The sequence below is a fragment of the Schistosoma haematobium genome, chromosome 1 (genome assembly GCF_000699445.3).
Source record: "Schistosoma haematobium chromosome 1, whole genome shotgun sequence".
Taxonomy (NCBI): Eukaryota; Metazoa; Platyhelminthes; class Trematoda; order Strigeidida; family Schistosomatidae; genus Schistosoma; species Schistosoma haematobium.
In genome coordinates, this window is record NC_067196.1 from 91,414,607 (window position 1) to 91,441,827 (window position 27,221).

General features: G+C 35.7%; 1 protein-coding gene across 1 annotated transcript; it reads right to left on the bottom strand.

Annotated features, from left to right (window-relative positions):
• Nucleotides 1-220: 220 nt before the first annotated feature.
• On the bottom strand, nt 221-25,863 carry CAT1_2 (catalase A). The gene is made up of 7 exons (XM_051210061.1): nt 23,194-25,863; nt 23,076-23,155; nt 10,050-21,710; nt 7,896-8,329; nt 5,317-5,538; nt 3,223-3,380; nt 221-1,661 (listed from the first exon to the last, which is right to left on the bottom strand). The coding sequence occupies exons 3-7, from the start codon at nt 10,231-10,233 to the stop codon at nt 1,439-1,441; spliced, it is 1,221 nt and encodes a 406-aa protein (XP_051075549.1). The 5' UTR covers nt 10,234-21,710; nt 23,076-23,155; nt 23,194-25,863; the 3' UTR covers nt 221-1,438.
• Nucleotides 25,864-27,221: the final 1,358 nt, after the last annotated feature.

Sequence of the window (27,221 nt, forward strand, 5' to 3'; positions counted from 1 at the left end):
CACTTTTCAAACGCATCTCATAACATTATCTGGTGTTGTTTCTAAAATGAGAATGCATAACAATCACTAGTGCAATACAAGAACACCTGATCAATTCTGGACGCGTTGCTTCAAAGAAGTTTTCATCCAGAATAATCTACACAATCCAAAGAGCTGAGTCGAAGAGAGGTTGAATCAAGAACTTATACACTGTTGAGACGTTGACGATCCACCAAATAAAGTCCGAACTCTGCGAGTTAAAACAATATGTCAAGCCTCTCATCATTCCTTTGCCCTAATTCCCTTTTTTAGTATGCTTTGGTCTTGTTTTGTTTTATTAATCGTCTTTAAATGATAAACTGCAATCAGCGATTATTAACCTTTAACAATCATCATGCTCATCATTCAGTTACTATAGTGACCATTGTGTTTTACATTGATTCTTCATATCTATCAAGCGGACATTTATCTTTCATAATTCTGACCCATAAATTATCTTCATTCACCTATTCTTCTCTGACTCCGTGATTATTATTTCACCATATTTGATATTTAAAGTTCTGAATCGCTTTATGATGCAATCTTTTCTATCCTTCTCCAGACCTATATATTTGCCAAACAACTGTAGATGTGCATGTGCAACTTAAGTAAATGATCTTGTTGAGAAGTAAATTCTCCCCCTCGAATCCACCTTATTTTCATTAAATAATCAATAAATTAATTATAAGGTAAAGTGTTTTCAACCAGTTCTGGTAGGTGTTGAGTTCAATCCCTCCAAGGTTTCGAGTGTATTGGGAGCTGAAAAGTTCTATTCTAAAATGAAATAGCTTTCTAGTGCTTCCTAAATGTACATTGGTCGACTAACTAAACATCGATCACTGATATTAACCACAAAAGTTAGGACGTTTGCTCGGTGGATATAATTTATGGCGTTCTTAGTTAAAGGTACTGGGATAGAGTCTCCATGTGAACATCATTAGTGGGATGCAGACACGTCGAGGTGAAGCTTATCAAATGAATCGTGAGCCGTGGCTCCCACTTCTAGCCACTGTCCAACATTATCAAAATACTTGTGGCTAGCTGGTTACAGAGAGATAATTCCCTCCGAATGTGTGTATGAAAAAAGTGACTGACAAACTACAATCCTTAACAGTGACAACGATAAAATACAAACTCCTACAAGCAAAATTTATTAAGAAAGACTACAATATTATCAACTTAAGAACATTTACCCTGATGGCCTCAAATGGTAGCTAACAATAAAAGCTTTCATCTATTTTAAATGCATCGTCAACATCATCCTCATGTTGTTTCTGTTTAGTAGTTGAGAAAATATTAAATCAATGAACATGTTTCAGTGGTTTTATAATTTACAGTTCAAAATATTTGTTGAAAGTTTTGACTACTTAATTAGTCATTAAAGTAACATAAGTTGAAATGTTAAAAATGTACGGGACAGTTAAAAACCTCGTAATATTGGTCGAAATGCCATTGAAGCAATTCCACACATATTCCAATTGTTACGAAGTACTTTCACGTAACCTTGTTCACCCCAATTTGTCCCCCAATTATTTTGCAATATCCAGTAATCGTTACCATCATTATCATAACCGTAACCAACAAGTAACATACTTTGATTTAAATTATAATGTGTACATGTATCAGATTGATATATTCCTGACCTGAAAAAAAAAGTGGATTACAAACTGAACTTATTGTGAAACGAACTCATATCTGAGTCGTAATTTTCTTAAACACTGACAAATCGAATGGGAAATTGATACATTCAGATGAGGTTAATATTAATAAAATTAGACACTACCAGAATAAAGTTATTTAATCAATTGGATCCCGGTTCAGTGATCTAGAATTTCAGCGTTCACATGTGAAACTGAGAGTCCTGGGTTCGGTCCCTAGTCACAAGATCGCTGGCGAAACGGCTGTCCAGTACTTCCATACTTCCTATGATGATCTAACCAAGATTAACCAAGGGATTCAAAACCCATGAAAGCCGTACCATCTCCACCAAACCCTACACTGGGAATGAATTAAATTTTCGATTAGTTAGATAATTTATTTACCATCAATAATTGACTGAGATCAGACACGTAAACATCCGAAGCTAAATTCAGTGTCCTAAAACTTAGTGTACTAATTGAGTACTCATTATTGAGTTTAAATCATCCGTGGGTTCACAACTGTTCTAGGATGAAGACTTCGAATCTACTTGTAAACAAGTGATAAATGTTATAAAATGTATCCCCTAGTCAATAAGCAAACATAACAATATTTTAGCTTCACAATGAATGTGTTCATATTTCTAAAATCAATTAATTAACAAAACTAATTGTTATGTTCGTTAACTTGAATGCTACTACTGATTCGTCTTACTCGGAACGGAACGAAGAATCAAGGATTCAGAGACTCGATAGTCTATACTGGTCTTTTGTCCACGACTCAGCTAACTCGATTCAGAAGTCTTGATAAGACGTAGAAAGTGTATTCTACAGACAACCAGAAGATACCAGGACCCTCAAGCACACAAATCAAGCGTATTTATACAAAATATATATAGTCGATATTCCCATGGAAGTTTTTAAACTTTTAATAGATAAGTTCGTCAATCGACGATGTGCATGGGTGATAAGAAATGTCCAAGCATACATCTGCATACAAGCTCCACAAAAATAAAATTACAAAGTATGAGTTTTGAGGATCTAACGTCCCCAACACTGTTTAAAAGAAAAATTATCATTCACACCAATCAAAGATACCTATCTTACTAAGATTAAACAATTTTCCACTAAGTTCTACTTTCCAATGTTTATCTATGCAAAATTCAGTTCGTATTACGAACACTCTTCAGAACTATGTAATTATAACGATTCTTTCATGCACATGGTCGCCGGAAATCACCAAACTGCATCACTAGGCAAGCACTAACTTGGAATCCTGAATGGAAATGGAAAAGAGGAAGGCCAAAGAACACATTACGTCGGGAAATAGAAACAGATATAGAAAGGATGAATAACAACTGGAAATGGCTGGAAGGGATCGTCCAAGACAGGTTTGAATGGAGAGTACTGGTGGGTGGCCTATGCTCCTCCACAAAGAGTAACAGGCATAAGTAATTAAGTTTCATGCACATTATTTCCAATACAACAGACAAATCTCCTTTGTGAATTTCAATCTCTCTCTGTCCCTCACACACACATACACTTACGTTATGATGAATATACTTACTTATAATGTAAAAACTTTTCATCAATATTCATGGAAATTACATATGGACCTTCATTGTACAGTGCCCATTTCAAAATTGTTTCATAACCATGTCGATGAAATTTATAACCAATCGATTGAACAATCACATCTGAACTATTTGCTAGACAATCTTGATCCTTGAAAAAAGAATTTACAAATAAAACATAATGCAAAACAAACAAACAAACAGATCAGCTACAATGAAAATCACAATCATATTTACAGAGTTAACAATAAATTGATTAGATATTCTTCTTACTGGATTATTTAAAGGATGAAATATCAATGAATGAAGATTAAATTAAATTCACTTGTATCTTCCCATTGTTGTATAGAACTGCAATTGATCAGTCTCTTGTTGGTATATGTGCATCCTGAGCGGATAGCCTCGATATTGCCTTAATTCACAAGCATTATAAACAAAGATGGATAGTGGTTAACAGTGGAATTCAGTTTGACGGGCGTTTTGTCCTATTTGAGATTCGTCAGTTGGATTTACCTGTATCTGAGTGTTGATGTTCACTATGGGACTCAAACCCAGAACTCCTCTCTTGTACAAGCAAGTGGTCATCAGGACTCACTATCTAGGTGGATAACTTAATGGTGTTTGAAGTGAGCAGTACTGGGTTCGAGTCCTGGAATGAACATCAACTATGAGATGCAGGTACATCCGACTGATGAGTTCTAAATAAGACGAAACGCACATCAAACAGGATTCCACTACTAACCACTATCCATCTTTGCTTATCTATTAGTAATTATTCACGAATTCTGTTGAATATATTTTTTGTTGTTGATCAAAGTAAACGGCACTTCTAATCCTTTCTAAATAAATTAAAAAAAAAGAACAAAACTGATTTGACAGTTAATCAATATATATATATATTACTTTTTTAAAACAAAGAAATTCACATTCAACAGACTCATTCAATGAGGGTTCATCTAGTTTTACATCTATTTTATTCAGTCGTTTATATCAGATAATCAATTATCATATATTTTAACGAATATGATAACAGACAATGATTGAAGTGAAACTCTAGTTATTTTCATTTTCATCAGTCGATCTATGACAACCACTGAAAGACTGAAAGCACTGGATAGCCGTTTCGTCCTAGTGGGAGACTCTTCAGCAGTTCGCATTCATGATCCTACATAAGAGATTCGAACCCAAGACATTTGGTCTCATGTGCAAACGATTAACCTCTAGATTATTGAACCAGTATCCGATTGTGTTAATCAACTATTACTGAATGAATAAGATATAAGAATTGCCAACCATTTATTATTGAACAATAGTGAATTAATTTAAACCGTTACACTGAAATGACTGGTTTTTATCCAATATACCCTTTGCTTATATGTACAATACTAAATTAAAGATCAATATCTTTCATTCACCAGAGAGTCCTTCTTCTTCGTTTCTCTCTCTCTCTCCCAATCAGATGTAATAGTTAGATTATCTACCTATTGAGTGTTCAAATTACATGAATAACTGAAATTATTATACAATAGAATTATAGGGTCGTTTACGAGAAATAATGAACAGTCTCTTCATATTAATCATTCATAACAGATTGATTATCATTTTCAACATAAACAAACTATCCAAGCTAATTATGTTCACAGAGAAAACTGACAGTTATTGATTGAGATCTTGACCCGATTAATGTTAGACTACCATTGAAAACGTGAAAGAACTAGACGGCTGTTTCGTCCTATTTTAGGGCTCTTCAGGAGTGCGTCTCAAAATAGGACGAAACGGCCGTCCAATGCATCCAGGTTTCCAATAGTGATCTAACATCAATAAATTCAAGATATGAATCAATAACTTAATAATCTCCACAACCCTATACTGATAAAAACTAACAGTGTTGCTGACTTTGAACGTTTTTCTTAAGTCTTAAGGTGCCTATAGATGTAAAGCACTAAACTAAAAGGAAAGAAATTTGTCTAATGTTACATGATTCATGGTTAGAATTCAAAGTCACATTCATAAGCATACTCCATATCAATTAAAAATCATGCATAATGTTAAGTATTAGTGAATGAAATCAATTATTTCAAACTTACCTCACCCGTAAAAGGATAATTCTCTTCTGTTTCTAATCCAAAATTTTGTAAATAAATAAATAATGTAAATGTGTAGCCACCATGACATCCCATATTACCATATATACGTGTACAATCAATAAACTGTTGTACGGAAAACTTTTTTCGATTAGATGTACGTAAAGCATATTGAGATTCAGTTACAGCTGTTACAGCAAATGCATACGAACCAATGCATGAACCCTGACAGACGAAAACAAATTAGGAAACAAAAAGAAGAAAACAGTATACACGCAAAGATAGATAGATAGATAGATAGATAGATAGATAGATAGATAGATAGATAGATAGATAGATAGATAGATAGATAGATAGATAGATAGATAGATAGATAGATAGATAGATAGATAGATAGATAGATAGATAGATAGATAGATAGATAGATAGATAGATAGATAGATAGATAGATAGATAGATAGATAGATAGATAGATAGATAGATAGATAGATAGATAGATAGATAGATAGATAGATAGATAGATAGATAGATAGATAGATAGATAGATAGATAGATAGATAGATAGATAGATAGATAGATAGATAGAACATATCTGTCAATTATGAGACAGTTCTTTAATTTTCCTACCTGTATATTATCTAATAAACTTAAAGATATTTAATTATGACCTGTGGAGTCCGACCATGTCTGGTGCAGAATTATATTATTGAATGATGTTTTAATTATCCACCCGTTTATCACACAATACTAACTATTGTCAATCTTGAGTCCGAATCCCAAATATTACATCATTTCCATTACAACTTGATGTATAGCATGCCCAAAAGTCCTGGTAGCATAGTAACATAAGTTTAGATTTTTCCGGTAACTATCTTTAATCACTTAACTTACATTGATATTTTTCGTACCCACTAATTCTAATAGCAATGAAAAATGCCAAGATCTAAAATTGATCAGTTGATCATTCTATGATGTTTGTCTGTAATGATAGTTACTTTGTAAATTGATGTTGTTATATCTAGAACATATTTTTCTTGCAAAACCGAGTACCGCTTGAGCACTCGAACGTTTAAACCCATCAAGTCGCAAATCAGAAGACAGATGACTGGTCCGAAGGAATCTTATTCCACACAGTGTCGAATACAGTTCAAAACACCCAGGTATTTATAATTTTAGTAAAAACAAAATTATCATTGCTGTCATTGAATCTGCTTGCAGTGGTTTTTATCATTTGTCCAATCGGAAGGCTACATATTAAGATTCTGGAATGTTCTTCCAGAAGATGATTGGATGAAATGTCTTCGGCTCTCTCAGAGCATCTTAGAGCTAGCCTTATTTCACCGGAGGCCGTCCCTACAGATATATATTTAATTCTAATTTCATTATAATGTTTGCAAGCGTGTACATTGTCTTACGTCAGACTTAATTCCTAATCCATTTATGACCACCAGAGTACGTACTAAACAGATTTGCGAACTACTAGTTCGTATATTACATTTTTAATACTATTTACTCTACTTATTCTGAAGTGATTTAGAAATATGACTACAGATGAATTCATTCTATACCTAAAGATATATTTTATTGAAGTACATTTTGTAATACTATTGAGTCAAAAAATCTATTATCACTATAGCGTTGTGGAGATTATTACGTTTTTGATTGAGATTAAGAACCGATGGATGTTAGACCACCATCGTAAACCTGGAAACATTGGACGGCCATTTCGTCCTACTATGGGACGACTCAGCAATGCGCATCCACGATCCCACCTCACCAGATTCAAACCCAGGGCCTTCAGTCTTGCGCGCAAAGCGCTTAACCTCTAGACCACTGAATCAGCATCCAACAGTGTTAATGTCTAACCTCAACCAATCCACGAAATTTTGCGACCATCTTGTACTGAAGTAGATACCTGTCTCTACCTGACATGGATTAACTCCACTGATCACGGCTTCCCACTAGAACTTCGAGAATTCACTCATGAAGCTAGTCATTAGCGAGCACATGGAAAATGTCCGATCAAATAATGTAAACATTTCAATTTATCAGTAATTAAGTCATGGCCCAAATACTTTAGTGAGTAAGTTACTAAGTATGGTTGTAGTTGGTTAAGTCTTTGATCTGACTAAAAATATCATTTCCCCTAATATTACAAACCACATTAAACTGACATTGATGGTTTCCAATGGGTTGCATCCAACCACTTAGCAACACCTAGGTGAATTTTAATGAAATATCAAATGGGGTAACGTCAGATACATGTACCTAGAAATTTACAATATCACAGAAATTATGACTTTTCAGTATTTAATTTACATAAAGAAGATATATAAATATAATCATTATTGTTGGATGTCAGTCATGGCTCGGATAGCCCAGTGATAACATCTCTGACTGTGAAGCTGGTGACACAGGACCGAATACGTCAGGGAGCACCAGTTCCCTCAAGATTAGAGGGCACACTTTGCTGACGAGTGCCAAATAGCACAAAAATCGGATCCAAGGTTTCCTGTTGACTACCTCTAACCACCATCTTATCTCATTATTGTTACTTAATAAGTAATTAACTAACATCTTACTTCATCTCTTGGTTCATTCACAACATTCAAATGACGCCAATCATATGAATCCGGTGTCCAACCAACATTATTCACATCATAATCTTCTTCAATAAAAGATGATTCAGGAATGATTAATCTCTTGTCAACTTTATACATTGAACAAAATTCATTCCATTCAACATCGGTAAATCGACTTAAACCAATAGAATATGTTTCAAAGCCTAAATCATAACGTAAATTATGCAATTGAATTTTGATTAGATTCTTATTCCAAATTCTTTGTCGAATCAATTCTTCATTTGGATCATTGTATTGTTTATCATAAATAGATTTCCATTTCTTCCATAATTCATTGAATTTCAATGTTTTATTTGAATGGACATTATATGATAATATATGTAACATAATCAGTAGTATTATGATGAACTTCATTGTAAATGTCTTCAGAAGAACTTCGTGATGACGTTATAGTTCATCTATATAAATGTACATTTATACATGCAAATATAGTCTGAAATGATTGTGTACTTTGAGATATGTACGCTGAAACACTTGTGAATGGTGATTAGGAAAATGATGTTTTCATATAAATGAAGGATATTGTGTGTGTGTGTGTGTTTGCGTTCGACAAATTGTTGGACTTTATTCAATGAGCAGTACTTTTCATTGATTAAATAATTGGTTTTAGACTATTTAGAATTATTAAAGATTTTGTTTGAATATATATATGTATTATGAAAGGCTTCAATCGATCACAGTGAAGTACTCAAGAAAGCACCTGACCATACTGATGGAGGACCTAAGCACCAAAGTCAGAATGGACAACATTGGGTATCAAGATATCATGGGACGATATGGACTGATTGGAAGTAACCAACGAGAATAATGACAGATTTGTGAATTTATGAGCATTCAACGAAATGGTTATAGGTGACACAGTATTCCCACAAAAACACATTCAAAAAGCTACATGGGTCTATCTCACTGGATTACACTACAGAGAACCAGATCGATCATATTTGCATCACTAAAAAAGTCAGAAGGTCAATGGAAGATGTGAGAACAAAGAAAGGAGCTGACATAGCTTTAGATCACCATCTACCTGGTGGTTTCGTAGATGAAACTGAAGCTAAAGAGGCACTGGACAACTGGAAAAACAGAATTACAGAGGTTCGATACAGACTTCCTTCAAAATACTGACAAACTCGATCAACAACAGGTTCAAAGCCTTACAGAATATACTGAAAGAAGATAAGGAAACTATTATAAAAGAAAACGTGTGAGGAGGTGACGGGAGGCGGCAACGAACACCATCATAAGGAATACATCTCTATCGAAACCCTGGACAAGATTCAAGAAATGAATGATAAGAAGACAGTCGAACAAGAACAGAGAAAATTAAGGCATTAGCTGAATACACAGAATCAAACAAGCAAGTGAATAGGAGTACTCGAGCTGACAAAGAGAAATACGTAAAAGACCTAGAAAAAACATAGATCAGATTCCGTAAAGATCGTTCGTGAAAAGGTCAAATCATGATACTATGGATCATCGTTGAACAATCAATTGAATGCAACTCACCATTATGTATCAACTTCATTGACTGTGAGAAGGCGTATGACAGTGTGGATAGGAGAAACTTGTGGAACAATCTTCGACACTACGGAGTGAGTAACTAAGATCGTCAACATCATTTGGAATTCAGACTGCGGAATATACTGCAAAGTTATGCATGGACAACAACTGACCAAACGCATTCCAAGTAAGGACCGGACTCAGACAATGCTGTTTACTAACTCCTGCTTCTAACTCATGTATTAAAGCATCAGAACGACCAATTAAGTACTTTTCTTTAATTTGAGTTTGAAAATTCTTGAGATTATAGACATAAAATTTCAACATTAAACCAGAGAAAGATGATAGTTATTATTAAAGAATAACTCAGTTCTATCCCAACTTTGTACTGAAGATGTTGTCTAGAAAGACGATGAAATCTTCACGAATAAACTATTCAGGTTAGAGAATGAAATTCCATCAAAAAAATACCTCAAAAGCTGTATATACATCTAGGTTTTTTATGTAGCAGCTTTCGTTTATCGAAATGAAGTATAAATATTTTCACTTTAATCGCCATCCAGTGATCAATCAATTGTGATTACATCTCAGTCCTACAGGAGGTTGGTCGCGGCATGGATAGCTTAGTGGTAAGGTCTCTGACTGAGAAGCTGGGTGGCACGGGATCAAGTCCACCATGGAGCACCAGTTCCCTCAAGATTACAGGTACACCTTGCTGACGAGTGCCAAGTAGCACGAAACCCGGGTCCAGGGATTCCTGTCGACTACCTCCAACCACCATTTAATATTTTCACTTAATTTTATCTTAACAGTTTGAGAGCCTTAGTTCAAAATAATTCAAGGCGTAGGTTTAGTACAATTTCAATAGAATAATATCTATTTCTTGTTCACTCGCTGAGCCAGAGCTTGCTTTCAACTAGGATACGGGAACATGTCCTAGTTTGGTTCTACAAGGGCGAGAGGAAAGCAGTTAAGAGTTCTATACTTGAATACCGAATCAACTGTAGTCATTCTACGGATCCACAGTTTGATTTTAAGGTTGTATATATGATTCATTCAAATCTACCTAGATTTCTTCGTATCCAACTCCTCAAAATAACCGAAACTCTTACCATCCATGAGCTCAAACTAGAACTATGAGTACAAAAGGAGTACGTCTTATCGTTATTGTTACTTTGGTCTTAATTAATATTATTATTATTACTACACTTCCCCCTTTACTGATGTGTCACATTCTCATTGTCTTATTCATAAGTGCTCATGATATCACTTTACTTATTCATTACACCTCTATTGTAACAGAAGCACTTTAATCATCTCATTACATTCACGTTATAATTCCTTAATAACTTATTTCGTCTATTGTTATTATTCATATTGCGTAATCTGGTACTGTAATCTTCCTATTATGTCATCTTGATTATTCCTTGTTCATATTTTCTTATGGAAGTAGAACTTTAACATTTGTACAGCTTGATAATAAATTTGTTGAAAAAAGAGAGATCCCTTCGTTGAACTGATATATCTATTTGAGTATTTAGACCATCATATTACGTCCTTAATCTGTCTACCCACTTTTGATGTTGAGGATAACTTGTCTAATCTAGATTAAGACCTTGACGAGATAGGCTGACCATCTTAACCTTGAGGCTAGTACGCGTGAGTTCCAAGTGAGGTAGAAAGAAGAAAACTATCCTGTCACCTGGTTGGCTGACAAACACGCGAGTGACAGAAGACATGACAACCGGAATACTACTCGATCTATTCCCAATTTCCCGATTTCAGATTAATGTAAAAAGATACATGAATAAATAGATGACTAACCCGACCACAACGTACAATAATTAGGAAAATACAATCATGTTCAAAACTGGGGATTAGTGTAGAAAATAGGGTGCAAAATATTATGTTTAAATTACAGTGGCTTTGGAACAGAAAGGGATATGGCAATGAATGACACACCGAACGAAAGCTCATGTTCTGTAGAATAGACTATGGACAAAAATAAATGTTACTGTTTTACAAGCTTTGAATTAACTGCAATAACGTCCTGAAGAATAGCTTTCATAGTTTATCAAGGCTTCTTGTTTCTCTGTTCACATCAACATGTATATACATCTCAGTCAATACAATCAGATCCATAACTATACAAGACCATTGAATCAACTATTTCAATTCCCTACAAATTTTAATAGTAGTAAGACATAAGAATATAAATCATTCTCATTATGAAAATGAATGTGTGTAGGCCACATTATAAATTGAACATTTTCCGTATGTAAATGGTTGACTAACTTAATCAATGATAATTTTTTTTAATCAGTCAACTTTCATTATGTGGTATACCTAATTATACATAGTTACTCTATAATTGAGTAGTCACTACCAAGTAGACAGTTAATTGTAAATATATCTCAGTTCTACAAGAGGTCATTAGCAGCTCAAAACAGCTCAGAGATAACGTCTCTGACTGCGAAATCAAGTGACATAGGATCTAATCTACCAGAGAGTATCAATTCCTTTAAGATTGCTAACGAATGTCATATATCATGAAACCCGGATTCTGGATTTTCCATTGGTGATCTCCAATCACTACTTTACATCTATATATGGTCAATTCTATTACTTCAGTCAACTTTTGTTCATTTTTAAAACTTAATCTGTGTTATGACTTTTATCATGTTAAATAATTATCATCAATCCAAATACCTTATTCTTGTGCTAAACAAATGACACGTCAAAACAGCACTAGAAGCCTTTTGTCAACTCTGAATCCTTATTGGCCCTTCTTGCCTAGCTCTACCCAATTGAGTCCAGAAAGCAATCTCAGCCTCTAATGTATAAATCATATATTTCAGATATAAGTACTTTACATACAAGCAAACCAGATCGCATTATACTATAAAATATAAAAAATAACAAGTATACAAGATCAGTCCAAAAGTGACTGTGAGTGTAAGAGAATGTAACTAATTGATTAGAAATAACTTGAGAATAGTAAACCATGTAATAATAGTCAATAGATCAATTGAAAGCTTATGGTGAACGAAATATAAATGTACATAATCTAGTTACTTAACAGTCATATCCTGGTGCAGTGAAGGAGAACACAGGTGAGGACAACTGGACCTTACTCAGCACATCACAGAGTTACTTGGTAAAATAGAAAAACCATACTATAATACCTAATTTGCAAAATGTTCAGTAATTGTCTCGGACTTCATTTCTATACTAATTGCCTTCTATTCCCGTTCTTACTTTCTTCATCTTCCCAATCTTTTGCTGTCAGATATTACATACCTGACTCGCGTCATATACTACTTATATCAATATAAGTAGCACACACCACACTGCAACATATCCATAATCTAATCTTATTCGATTACGACAGTCTATTTAGCTAAGAAAATCATTATCAGCTACTTACGAATACCTTTTAATTTGATTCTCAAAGTACGATACACATTCCAAAGCTTTAACTAAGAAAAGACTAATCTTCTCATATTCTAATTCCGCATAAATAACTAAAGTAGTCGATTTCTTTCATTATATAATCAACTTATTGGAATTGAGAATAATGTGTGGAAATTTTTCTCACGTCTTATGGTCTACCATCCGATTCAGTCACTGTATTTATTCATTAACTTTTGACTAACACATTAGGATAAGACCATATAGGAAGTTTGATTTCTAATATTTAATTATTTTAACACATAGATATTGGTACAGAGAGGCACCAAATACATATGCGCCACACTAATCTCATTTGATATGTGTGAGGGCTGTGATACTCCCCGGGTGCCCAAGCCGAAGTAGCTGGTTTTCTTAGGGGGCCACACCCGGAGCCTTCGACCTGAAGGTCTGATCCACAAGGCAGTGGAGAAACGTAAGGAAATGCAATCCCACAGTAGCCAGTGACCAACGATTGGTTTATACGTTACTTATTCCTTCAGGATACTGGAGCCCATGTGAAGCATTGGTTTGGAATCAGGGTTTTCCAACTCCCCTAATTGGACTCTCCGTGTCCACCAACCCGGTTAAAGCGCCGAACATTCGCTTTTCATCCTCTCAATTTCGTAAACAACAGTAGTGTCACGAGAAGGTAGTGAGTGGGACTTTCCTGGCAGAGGCTATATACTCGTGGTCATGCGAGAGCATTTGGAGAATGAGAGAGGACTCTCCCCCACTCTCGGCCGTACCAGGGCATTTGTGGGCTAACGCATTAGGATAAGACCATATAGAAAGTCTGATTTCCAATAGCTGAATAGTCCTTAATGTCTTAATGCATGTTTTCAGGTGTCTAGATTAATTTAAATAATCACTTGTGGTCCTTGCAGTGCCTTCTTACATAAACGATTAAGTAACATCAGTTCCTTAAGCGAATTATGAAATTCAATAATCTACACAAACCCCCTGCAAGTTATCAGCCTTTGATCAATTGGCCAAGTCCTACAATCATATCTGATCAATAATATCACGTATTTGCCTTAACCAATAATGTAATAAGTCCATTTTCGAACAATTTTCATGCTAATTCATGAATCGATTGAGGTTGGACCACCACGGAAAACCTGGAAGCACTGAATGGCTGTTTCATCCTATTGTGGGACTCCTCGGCAGTGTGTATTCACGATCCCACTTCTTCAGATTCGAGCCCAGGACCTATCATTCTCGCGCGTGAGTGCTTAACCTCTAAACCACTGAGCCGACTGGCATCCAACAGTGTTAATGTCTAACTTCAATCAATCTATAATTCCCTCAACTTTTTTTTCGAAACCAAATCACATTACTTTTCCATATTATTTATGTTAGTGATAAATGCTACAAACTAAATGGTGCAAAAGCTGAGTGGATTAAGTTGCATTGAACCATTTTAAAAAGTTTCTAATTTGTGTACCAATGATTCAGTAGTTTTCGATCGATATTTAGTGTTTTCACAATACATTTTCTGGAAACGATTTATTCTACTTTAATATTTAATTAAGTAGTCTGGTAAATAAATCAGCAAATCTAATTTTGTTTAGAACATCAAATATGGTAAAATTGTATGTGTGATTTAAAGATGACTAAGGACAGATGACCAAAAATGGGAAGTGGAAAACAATGTGGGATTGCAAATGGACTTCACTCTATGTCAGGAAAAATGATTTTAAGGTCTGATCTGGATTAAGAATACATGTAGTTAAATCCTCAGTAATACAAATAAATCAGAAAGGGTTTTGAGTCAATTGAAGCTAGACCACCATGGAAAATCTGGAAGCAATGAACGGCTGTTTCGTCCTGTTGTGGGACTCCTCAGCAGTGCGTACCCACAATCCCGCCCCGCGAGATTCGAACCTAGGACCTATCAAACATAGACGGAAACACATTTTTGAATGAATTAGGTCACATCTTATCAATAATGTCAAGTGATAAAACCAACTTGAAATGATTATGATCAAGTACACATCTTTGCTATCAATCTATGCCCGAGATAGGTTTCAGGTTGAACGATTTGTGGAGGTGAAGATGAAAAATATATATATACAGTGAGTCGGTCAAATTGTTTATTCTAGTTAACAACTGGAAAGAATTGTCCTGGATAGATTTGGATGGAGAATGCTGGTGGTCGGCCTGTGCTCCTCCACGAGGGGTAACAGATGTAAGTAAGAGTTGGTCAATCTTTGTAGTTTATACTTTAGGCATATCAATGAGAAACTAATTTGGAATAATCGTAGTGAGATTCCATGGGGTGTTTTCTATAGAGACCTGCAAAAATGATTTGTTCTGGGAACTTCATTAGCAATTTCACATTTAACTTTGACGATTACTTTCCTTAAAATCTTCTAATGATGTCAGATACATATAGTCTTTCCTTTATTATATCATAATAGACTGCAATCGTTAATAAAATTGGCTTTAATTAACTAAACCTCCTCTTCTATTATAGTGTCTTTAGTGTGTATGTTTAAATACAGTGATGTAAAGGAATGGATTAGTTCCCTTTTTTTCGTTAATTTATACAAACCTACGATATTTGTCAACAATCCATTTTACGTAAATTTTCCATGAATAGATTTCATACTAAATTCGTTGAGTTCTTGTGAGTTGAACATTCTTCAAGAAAAGCGTTTTACTGAGATGAACTGGTTTGATAAGTATAGTTCATTAAATCCGTTCACTAAACTGTCAGATTACTTTATCTAATCATTACTTACTTAATTACGCTTGTTACTCCCAATGGAGCATAGACTGCTTACCAGTATTCTTCAGCCCACTCTGTCATGGATCTTCCTTTCTAGTTCTATCCAATTGTTGTTCATTCTTCTTATGTCTGTCTAATCATACTTTCCGAAATTTTTTCGAAGAAATCTAAGAATCCGTTGGGGAGTTCAAAAATATTCTGTCAAAATCTCTTGATGCCTGTCAAACGCCAGAATATGTTTTGTCCAATCAGCGTTGATTAGTAGCCTTTCAGAAACGTCTGAAAAATTAAGAATCTTGGATCACGTCATCTAATGGATATTTGATTATACCGCTACTAAATTTATCATGTTTCCAGAAATTCCTAGAAACCGAAGGTCATATATAACTCTATAAATATACCTAACTTTCTTCATATTAACTAACCTTGGAGTGAAGCTCTTACCGGTATTTTGGATTTTTTCTATATTGGTCCAGTTGTTTCAAATTGATTGTTTCCATTTGAATTGATCTCCCTCAACCACTGCATTATGAATCTATCAGTATGAAAGGACGAGTAACAAATGTCTAACTAAACGTCACTGAGAGTGCACACCATACACCAATCGAATCACACTTGACGATGAAGCTTTGGAGGATATAAAAACCTTCACATATCTGGGCAGCATCATTGATGAACACGGTGGATCAGATACAGATATGAAGGCGCGGATCGGCAGAACAAGAGCAGCACATCTACAACTGCAGAACATCTGGAGTCAAAAATAATTGTCAACCAACACTAAAGTGAGAATTTTCAATACAAATGTCAGTTCTACAGTTCTACAGTATGTGGTGGAAACTTAGACAACCACGAAAGCCATCATCCAGAAGATACAAGTGTTTATTAGCAGTTGTCTACACAAAATACTTGAGATCCATTGACCAGACACTGTCAGCAACAACCTACTATGAGAGAGAACAAATGAGATTCCAGTGGAGCAAGAAATCAGAAAGAAGTGCTGGAAGTGAATAGGACACACATTGAGGAAAGCACCTAAATGTGTTACAAGGCAAGCACTCACATGGAATCCTCAAGGCCAAATGAGGAGAAGAGGAAGACCATTGAACACAATACTCCGAGAAATGGAGACGGGAATGATTTGAGTGAACAACGATTGTATAGAACTAGAAAGGAAGGCAAAGTGGGACAGAGTGGGTTGTAGAATGCTGGTCGGCGGCCTATGCTCCATTGGGAATAACAGGCGTAAGTAAGTAAGTAAGTAGGCAAGTATTGAGAATGCAAACTACATTGTTCAGCACAGAACAACAATCAATAAATCATTCTGATCAACAAAATTGTAAGAAAACTACAAACAAAATACGTCACAAAGTAGTGTTATGCTTAAAATATCTTACAGATATTTAAAGTCCGATAAGATAATAGATTTTCAATCAGTTCCCATTTCTAGACCTGAGATGGTGGAGAAGATCTGTAGCTCAGGTGAATGATTTTGATGGGGTTTTGTTCTCTGAGCTGAATGGTTTAGTCGTGAAACTTTCATTATTCTTCTGGACGACATTATCAGTGTTCGAATTTCTTGAACACTCAAATTCGAACACTTCTTTTCTACCTGAAGTTTGTGTTGATGGTGTCGTTCAGAAGAATGATGAAAGCTCCACAACCAAATCACCTAGCTCAGAGAACGATATTCCATCAATATACAATATTCATTCACTTTGGCAATTTATGTTACCCTTATTTTTAAATTCCTCTGAGGATACATAGAAATTAACAAAAATTTTACATATACAATTGGTTTTTATATGGTGGTTGGAGGTAGTCGATAGGAAACCCTCGACCCGGATTTCATGCTACTTGGCACTCATCAGCAAGGTGTACCTGTAATCTTGAGAAGACTGGTGCTCCCTGACGGACTCGATCCCGTGTCATCTAGCTTCACAGTCAGACACGTTATCACTGAACTATCCGGGCCGCGACAAACCTCCTGTAGGACTGAGATGTAATCGCAATTGATTATAAGGACTTGACACACATGACATTGGTCATCACCCAGTGATCAATCAATTGTGATTACAATGATTTTTTATTCTTAGATTTTGTCATCTTATAGGCCTCTTCTGTTGTATCTATCTAATAAAATAGATGGTAATTTTAATGACAAGTTATTTAAACCAATTAAATATCAGTATTTAGTTTGTCTATTTTTCATATTGGAATTGATTAATCAATAATCCATTAGTATCCATTACATATAAACGTAAATATAAATTAGTAACAAACTGATTATCATTGCCAATATTTTAATGATAGTTTTCGAAATAAATAGAAGTTACCATTTTAGAAGTTAACAACGTGTCGACCTTTATTTTTAGTTGACATACCCCCCCTACACACACTCATATACTTCGTCTTTTTCATAAGTGTTATGTCCCGGCAAGAATAATGAATGGTAACTTTTGGAATCTATTGATGGACCAATACTAAACGTATATTTTTATTGTATAATTATTGAGTAACTAAACTATGCATATCACAATTGATTGATCACTGGGTAGCGATCAATGTCATGCGTGTCTAGTCCTTATTAGTGCAAATCGAATGCTATCCATCATGTTACAATGTGGCCACCAGTCTAGGTGACTCGACACTGCGGGCAGTATATATGGAGATTAGATGTTGGTTGGAGATAGTCGACAGGAATCCCTGGACCCGGGTTTCGTGCTACTTGGCACTCGTCAGCAAGGTGTACATGTAATCTTGAGGGAACTGGTGCTCCCTGGGGGATTCGACCTCGTGTCACTCGGCTTCACAGTCCTGTCGACTACCTCCAACCACCACCTAATCTTAAACTATGCATATTCATATACCTCTTATTGTAAGCTTTATTTTGACCCATAAGCTATTATTATACGTTTTACCATTCTTGAGTTATACCCAGTATATCACTACCTCCCTCATTCACAGCCACATATGGCTAATTCTTGTACAAATGTTGTTTTATATTTTGTTGGTACGTTCTGGTCTGTTTGATTGGTATATAAACTCAGTATGTTTGAAATAAAGGATTCATATCGCAGAGGCTGAGACTTGTGTTCTGGACTTAACTGGCTGGGCTAGGCGGAAAGCAGGACCAATCAGGAATCTAGACTACTCATACGGGTTTACGCGTCATTGTTCCGATCGATAAGTTACTGCTCTCTAATCGGTGGTTACAAGTTATAACAATAAGTCACTGAAGTACTTACTTGATGATTAGGTTGTTGTATTTTGTTTCTATTGATTGGTGAGTGATTTCTATAACATACATCTCCTTACACTTGTGAGTTATTTAAGCATCTTTTTTTCCCGTTCCGTTTGCTTTTACTTTTTGTCAGTTATTGTATCTTATGTTATCCAACAATTTAAGGGTATTGTGTTTATAATTTAACCTTTAAACATAATTTGCATTGTGGAATAACTTCATTTGTACATTCATTCAAAAAACCAGGCAGCATTCGTAAGCTGTTTCGTCATAATTTATAACTAGTCAGTACTGTACACCTACGACACCTCCATAGTTCAAATTGGTAACCTTCAGGTGTAATGGACTTAGCATAAGATCATAAAATCGATACTTGAATAGGTTGTGAATCGAAAATGCTGATGAATCTTATACTAGAACAAAACAGCTGTATCTAGTACTTTCTGGTTTCAAATATAATTTTCCCCCCCCCATTTAAATTCAGTCCATGATTTAAATTACTGTCAAAATGAACAATCTTCAAAAGACCTTTAATAATCATTTAGTTTCTATAAACAATCATAACTTAATTACATGATTTGCAACAGTTTAAGAGATCGATAACAATCAATATGTGCAAGGACAAGCATACAGTTTTATTCAACTATCACAAATGATGTAACATATATCAATCAATCTGTGAAGTAGATCTTTAACCAGAGTACATATACCTATCTTCTGTAGATCAGTTGATGAAATGTTTCTTTTCTTTTTTTGGTCAACTAAAGAAATTATTCCTTCATATACATACATATACACATCTATGTATCCTATGACAATTCATTGTAATTGTATTGATTTACCATATAAACTTTTATAGTAGGATAGAAGCCAAACATGTGATATTGTCTCAAGGACTGTCTGGATATAATTTTTTTTTCCCTCTCGCAACTAGACCTGGACGTTTATTCACTATTCTAGTACAACATCCAAGGACACGCCTATACTATGAATATTAGAGTAAAAACAACATTTTTGTGGGAAATATATATATATGCATATATAATTGAAATAGATCATTTCAGCCTGTTCAACCATTTTCGTCTCAATATGAAAGTTATAGAGTAATAGCTATTCTGTGTTTGAGTTAATCCATAGTGTAGGGAACTGATCAGTTTTATAGAATCATTGTTCAAATCAAACTAGATTATTGTTTCCTTTTATTGAATATATGATGGTGAAATTTAATATGAAGCCTTATTTAACAGTTCAACATGATTCGTATAATGTTAAGTTGTTAAAAGTAATGGCCACATTTCAATTTAATCGGTAAACAATCGATCATTATTAAAGAACCAGATAAATATGATATTGGTCATTATTCAATGATCAATTAATTGTAAGTTGAATAATTTTTTTCTGGTAAGCGTTTTCTTAGCGAGTTAGTTTTCTACGGGATGGGGTCGCTAACCCCATTCTCAACCCTCCTCCTTTATCCGGACTTGGTACTGGCAGTAGCCCCCGGAGGTACTCCAGGCGGAGTTCTACTGTATGGGGCAAAAATTTGGACAACCACGAAAGCCATCATCTAGAAGATACAAGTGTTTATTAACAGTTCTCTACGGGAAATACTTCGGATCCGTTGACCGGACACTATCAGCAACAACCAACTCTGGGAAAGAACAAACCAGATACCAGCGGAGGAAGAAATTAGGAAGAAGCACTGGAAGTGGATGGGACACACATTGAGAGAAGCACTCAACTGCGTCACAAGACAAGCCCTCACATGGAATCTTCAAGGCCAAAGGAAAAGAGGAACACCAAAGAACACATTATGGCGAGAAATGGAGATAGACATGAGAAAAATGAACAAGAATTGGATGGAACTAGAAAAGAAGGCCCAGGACATAGTGGGTTGTAGAATGCTGGTCGGCGGCCTATGCTCCATTGGGAATAACAGGCGTAATTAAGTAAGTAATTAATTGTAAGTAATACAGACCTACAAGAGGTTAGTTCATTTCCAAATAACATAATTCAATGTTTCAGATTATAGAAGTGAAGAGGAGATTGGTTGAATACCAGATGGAACATTAGTCTTCTTAACAATGTAATTAAGCCTTATAAACGAGTGATAATTGACATGAGACTTAGTTGCAAAATTTTCTATCGACTACTTCCAGTCACCTTACCGAATATGATTAAAGATGTGTATTACTCTTTGAGATTTTACGAAAGCCATAACAATCAGATTGTTAAAACCTGACCTTCATATTCGAAAAGTATCCCTAGTTCACCTACAAACGGTACGTTAACAAACACGCTAATTTTAGTCATCATTGATTCCAACTTGGATTTCTGTCTTACGTTCCGATATTTTCTATAATTCTGTCATTACATACTTACTTACGTCTATTGATCATTATTTAATGTCCCCAGGAAAAGTTGTTTCAGTTAGCTCAAATATAATCTTACTCATTGCCAATAAGTAAATGTACCTCGTTCAATTTTGTATGGGAATATGAATGGTTACTAGTGGAGATTCTAACGAAAGAGAAATGATTATGAAAATGAACTTGAAATAATGAAAGTACTTGTTTACAGTTAACATGTACATTTTTATCATGTTTTCATCTGAACTCAAATTGAAATGGATAACGCGATGGTGATTGAAGCAAACGGTACTGGGTTGGAGTCCTGGAGTGAACATCAACTCTGAGAGGTAGGTACATCTATCAAACGAGTCCCAAATAGAAGGAAACGTGCATCCTGTATTCTACTATTAACCACCATTCATCTTTATTCAAATTGAAATGGTTCAATGGTTGACAACTCATTTCTATTTTACAAATGACTGTCCATATGAAAAAAATGAACACATTCTATTACAATAAAGAAATCTATCAAAATTAATCAATATATAACAAGAGTTCATGTTGCCATTGTCAAAAAACTGGAGTAAAAAAATGACGACAACAACAACAACAAAAAGTACCTCAATTTACCGAACAGGAAATAACTGTAAAAGCTTAAGTCATGATTGGTTACTCTCTGGCAGTAACTTAAGTTTAAATTTCTATTGGTTATTTGAAACTTGAGAATTTTAACTTGGATACTGTCGTGTTATTCGTCAATATTGATTACTAGACTCAAATACTTCCCCTTAAAGTGAACAATTCTAAATATGATCCAATTTGTATATAAAAATAGGATATGAATAGATTATTTAGAAAAATCAGGATGGAAACGTAATTACTTAAGTAGACAATGATGTAATCAACAGTTCAATTTGGAAATTAATGTAAGTTTGAATTATGATATTTTTTCAGAATATATAAATACATTGAATATGGTGATTACTACTATATAAAATATAAGTAGTAGGTGATACGAATTAAAATCGTACCCAGCCTGTTACCAACAAAGGAGCATAGGTCGCTGGCCAGCATTCTACAACCCACACTGTCCCAATCTGCCTTCCTTTCTAGCTTATCCAGTTCTTGTTCATTCTTTTCATGTCTATCTCCATTTCTATCAATGGTCTTCCTCTTCTCCTCATTTGGCCTTGAGGACTCCAAATGAGGGCTTACCTTGTAACTCATTTGGGTGCTTTCCTTAATGTTTGTCCTATTCACTTCCAGCACTTCTTCCTGATATCTTCCTCCATTGAAATATGGTTTGTTCTCTCCCATAGTAGGTTGTTGCTGATTGTGTCTACCCGGCCATATAGTCACTAATTTTTCAGATCAATAATATTACTGATTAAAATCAAATTTTTGTGAGTATAACACTCCCAAAACCTCCTCCTGCAGCCCCTCTAGGGCTACTGCCGGTCCCAGTTCCAGATAAAGGAGGAGGGTTGGACATGGGGTTAGTGACCCCATCCCGTAGAAAACTAACTCACTAAAAAAACACTAACCAATAAGCTCAAAAATTTTAAAAAATTAGAGATAAACGTATCTACTGCTTTAGTTAAAGGGATTTATGGAGCATTTATGCATGAATGGGTTTTAATGAACATTCAAAGTAATCAGGCCTTTTTTGGTATAATTTCCTTACTGATAGTTTTAATTGACTTATTAATAGTTTATGTTTATCGCCATATAATTTAGCTGTTATATCAATAGGCTTTATGAATAGTTGATCACATCCATCTACGTATTTATTTCGCCTATACGCCTAAATATTGAATGTATATATTCAAATGCCAGTGACTTACCCTTACAGTAAACATGTTTGCTTGCTAAATCAGATTCATTCTTTCATATTGTTGTTTAATAGTCGCACTGTTTGAGTCGTCTGTTTGAAATAAATCACTCTGAAAACTTCATATTTACCTATGAATATTTTATACCATTGGGAATTAGGTTGAATTGGCAACGAAATATAGACATAAGTATGTAAATCTTGCTACTAGGCATTGTGGAAATTGATTTGATATGTAGGTTGTATAAATCACAGCAGTTCAAAATCACGACGCAACCGGAGATCGGACCCAAGATCGGTGGTCTAGCACCAAACACCTAACCATTAAAGTCACAGGGTCATTGTTCAGTGATGCAATTACAACTTCGATCAATCTGAAATATCACGTGACGGTTATCACGAGGTATCATTGAGAAGTTGTGACTGATGAAGTTAAAAAATAATGAGAGAAACAGTAGTCATCAGTGCCGTTGAGTAATACCGTCAATATAAACCTTTAAATGGGTACTCAATCTTCTAATATCTAGGCGCTCGGTACGAAAACTGAAAGACCTAGTTACAAACTAAAGTACGGTGATGAGTACTAATTGTTGAGATTAACCGAAAACAGTGATCATTTCTTTAATCAATATCACATTGTTTAATCCTTCATGTTGATCGAACTATGTCGACTCTATGACAATATGGCCATTAGTGTAAATTATTGAAGACCCTGTGAAAAATATAAATACCCTGATAACTACAAATAGGCATTTTCGGCGAATATCAACCAACAGGAAGTCTAAAGAATGAGCTTTCGAGTGATTTACTAAAATATAAACTTAACTCAACATCATTCCTTAGTGTTTTTATGGACTTTTTTCCGGTGTTCTTGTAATGTATTTATTTCATGTTAGGCAAATACAACCAATATAGATGTTTCTTTTTCAGTTGAATCCGTAACTCTTATGTGTGTAGGCCATGGGGAATTTCGAAAAATTATTTGTATAGCTTTAAATGATGTCCAGTGGCTAAAGTCACTTAGCAGGGACCTCTTGATTCTACTTTCATCCTAATTGGAACTCTTCAACAAGACCTGTCTGTGTTTCGAACTTGTGTTAATTCTGAGCCATTCTAAATTATGACTAACCTGTAGAGATAAGAGGTTTACAAGTATTACGTTGTTAAAAATATCCCACCGTCAGATTTCAGGTTGAAAGTTCAACTTCCATTCACATTTAATTCATTTTAACTAATCAAATAGCATAATTAACTGGAAACACGAATTATCTGACTCTCATATGAACAAATAAAATCCCCACTTAATAAACCAGCTAATAATATAGATTTAAAGACGGTGACCCATGTATTTTTTTCCAATCACACACTATTTACTAGTGATAATCTTTTATCAGCCTCCATAACGGAAACAGATGTCCCCTGAACACCACATTTACATCATACAAGTTATTACAAGAAGCATCATCATCAAAGTAACAATTAGTTATACTTTTCACTTTTCAGTTCAAATGGTCACATTTGTCGTATGACTTAAATATTTCGTGTAGTCTAGTCCTTTGTAGGATCAGAGGTTGTTACAGGCTACTGAACATTTAAGGTTAGAATGAAATAATTATCAAGCTGTCCTTTCAATATGCTTTTTCTCAGCTGAAATGGCAGGCTAATTAATTAACTACTTACTTAATTACTCACGCCTGTTACTCCTAATGGTGCATAGACCGCCGACCAGTATTCTACAACCCACTCTGTCCTGGGCCTTCTTTTCTAGTTCCATCCAATTCCTGTTCATTTCTCTCATGTCTATCTCCATTTCTCGAAGTAATGTGTTCTTTGGTGTTCCTCTTTTCCTTTCGCCTTGAGGAGTCCGTGTGAGGGCTTGTCTTGTGACGCAGTTGAGTGCTTCTCTCAATGTGTGTCCCATCCACTTCCAGTGCTTCTTCCTAATTTCTTCCTCCGCTGGGATCTGGTTTGTTCTTTCCCACAGTTGGTTGTTGCTAATAGTGTCTGGTCAACGGATCCGAAGTATTTTACATAGACAACTGTTAATAAACACCTGTATCTTCTGGATGATGGCTTTCGTGGTTGTCCAGGTTTCTGCCCCATACAGTAGAACTGTCTTGACATTTGTATTGAAAATCCTGACCTTAGTGTTGGTTGACAGAGAGTTGCTTTGAGTTCCAGATGTCCTTCAGTTGTAGATGTGCTGCTCTTGTTTTTCCGATCCACGCTTTCACATCCGCATCAGATCCATCATGTTCATCAATGATGCTGCCCAAATATGTAAAGGTTTTTGCATCTTCCAAATCTTCTCCGTCAAGTGTGATTGGATTGGTGCATTCTGTGTTGTATCGGAGAATCTTGCTTTTCCCTTTGTGCATATTGAGACCTACTGCTGCTGCTGCTGCTGCTGCTGAGGCTGCTGCCACACTGGTCGTCTCCTCCTGCATTTGTTGTTGTGTGTGCGATAGAAGAGCCAGATCATCTGCGAAGTCTAGATCGTCCATCCACATCCTAGATGTCCACTGTATCCCACGTTTCCCTTCATATGTTGACGTCTTCATGATCCAGTCGGTCACCAGGAGAAAGAGAAAGGGTGAGAGTAAGCAACCTTTCCTGACACCGGTCTTTATCTCGAACAAGTCTGTCAATTGTCCTGCATGCACAATTTTGCAGTTTACTCCATCATATGAGTTCTGTATGATATTGACTATCTTCTGCGGCGCGCCGTAGTATCGAAGAAGCTTCCGTAGTGTTGTTCTGTCCACGCTATCAAATGCCTTTTCGTAGTCAATGAAGTTGATGTGGAGCGATGATTGATTGTTCCACAATGATCCGTAGAGTTGCGATTTGGTCTGAACACGATCAATCCTTACGGAATCCTGCCTGTTGGTCACGAAGTTGGGCGTCTACGCAGTCCTTCATCCTGTCTAACAATACCCTGTTAAGACTTTTCCCGGTATTGAGAGAAGAGTGATGCCCCTGTAGTTATCACACTTGCTGAGATCGCTTTTCTTTGGTATTTTGACCAGAAGTCTTTCTTTCTAGTCTTTTGGTACTTGTTCTTCATCCCAAATCTTATTGAAGAGAATGTGGAGTATCCTTGCAGTTGCTGCTACGTCTGCTTTTAGTGCCTCTGCTGGAATGTTGCCTGGTCGTGCTGCTTTGTCACTCTTGATTTGTCTGATGGTCATGCTGATTTCTTCAATTGTTGGTGGGCCAACATTGATTGGGAGGTCCGTGGGTGCTGCTTCGATGTTGAGTGGGTTCAGTGGAGCTGGTCGATTCGAGAGTTCTTTGAAGTGTTCTACCCACCTGTTCCGTTGTTCTTCAATATTGGTGATTACCTTGCCTTCCTTGCTTTTCACTCCGGTTTACGGTGATCTCCAGAGAGTTTCTTTGTTATGTCATACAGTTGTCTCATGTTTCCTTCTCTTGCAGCCTTTTCCGCCGTCGTTGCTAAATCTTCCACATAATTACGTTTGTCAGTCCTGATGTTCCTCTTCACTTGCTTGTTTACTTCTGTGTATTCAGCTTGTGCCTTGGCTTTTTCTGCTCTTGTTCGACTGGTATTGATTGCTGCTTTCTTGTTCCTCCTTTCTTGAATCTTATCCAGTGTATCAACAGTTATCTATTCCTTGTGATGGTGCTTCTTGTGACCCAGAACCTCATGGCATGTTGAAGTGATTGCCTCTTTGATCCCCTTCCAGTTGCTCTCCATAGTAGTTTATTCTGCATTGAGTAGATCATGAAAGGCCTGGGACTTATTGTTGAGGACTATCTTGAATTTGTTGAGTTTGTTAGTATCCTGAAGAAAGGCCGTATTGAACTTCTGTGATATTGTCTTCTCCGTTGTCCAGTACTTCTTGAGTTTCAATTTCATCTTGGCGACCAGCAAGTGATGATCTGATGCTCTATCAGCTCCTCTCTTGGTTCTCACGTCTTCCATCGTCCTGCTGAACGTTTCGCTGATGCAGATATGGTCGATTTGGTTTTGTGTAGTGTGATCCGGTGAAGTCCATGTGCTTTTGTGTATGCGTTTATGTGGAAATATGGTGCCGCCTATGACCAGTTCATTGAAGGCACATAGGTTTGCAAATCACTCACCATTTTCGTTCCTTTCTCCCAGTCCATGTCGTCCCATGATGTCTTCAGATCCAGT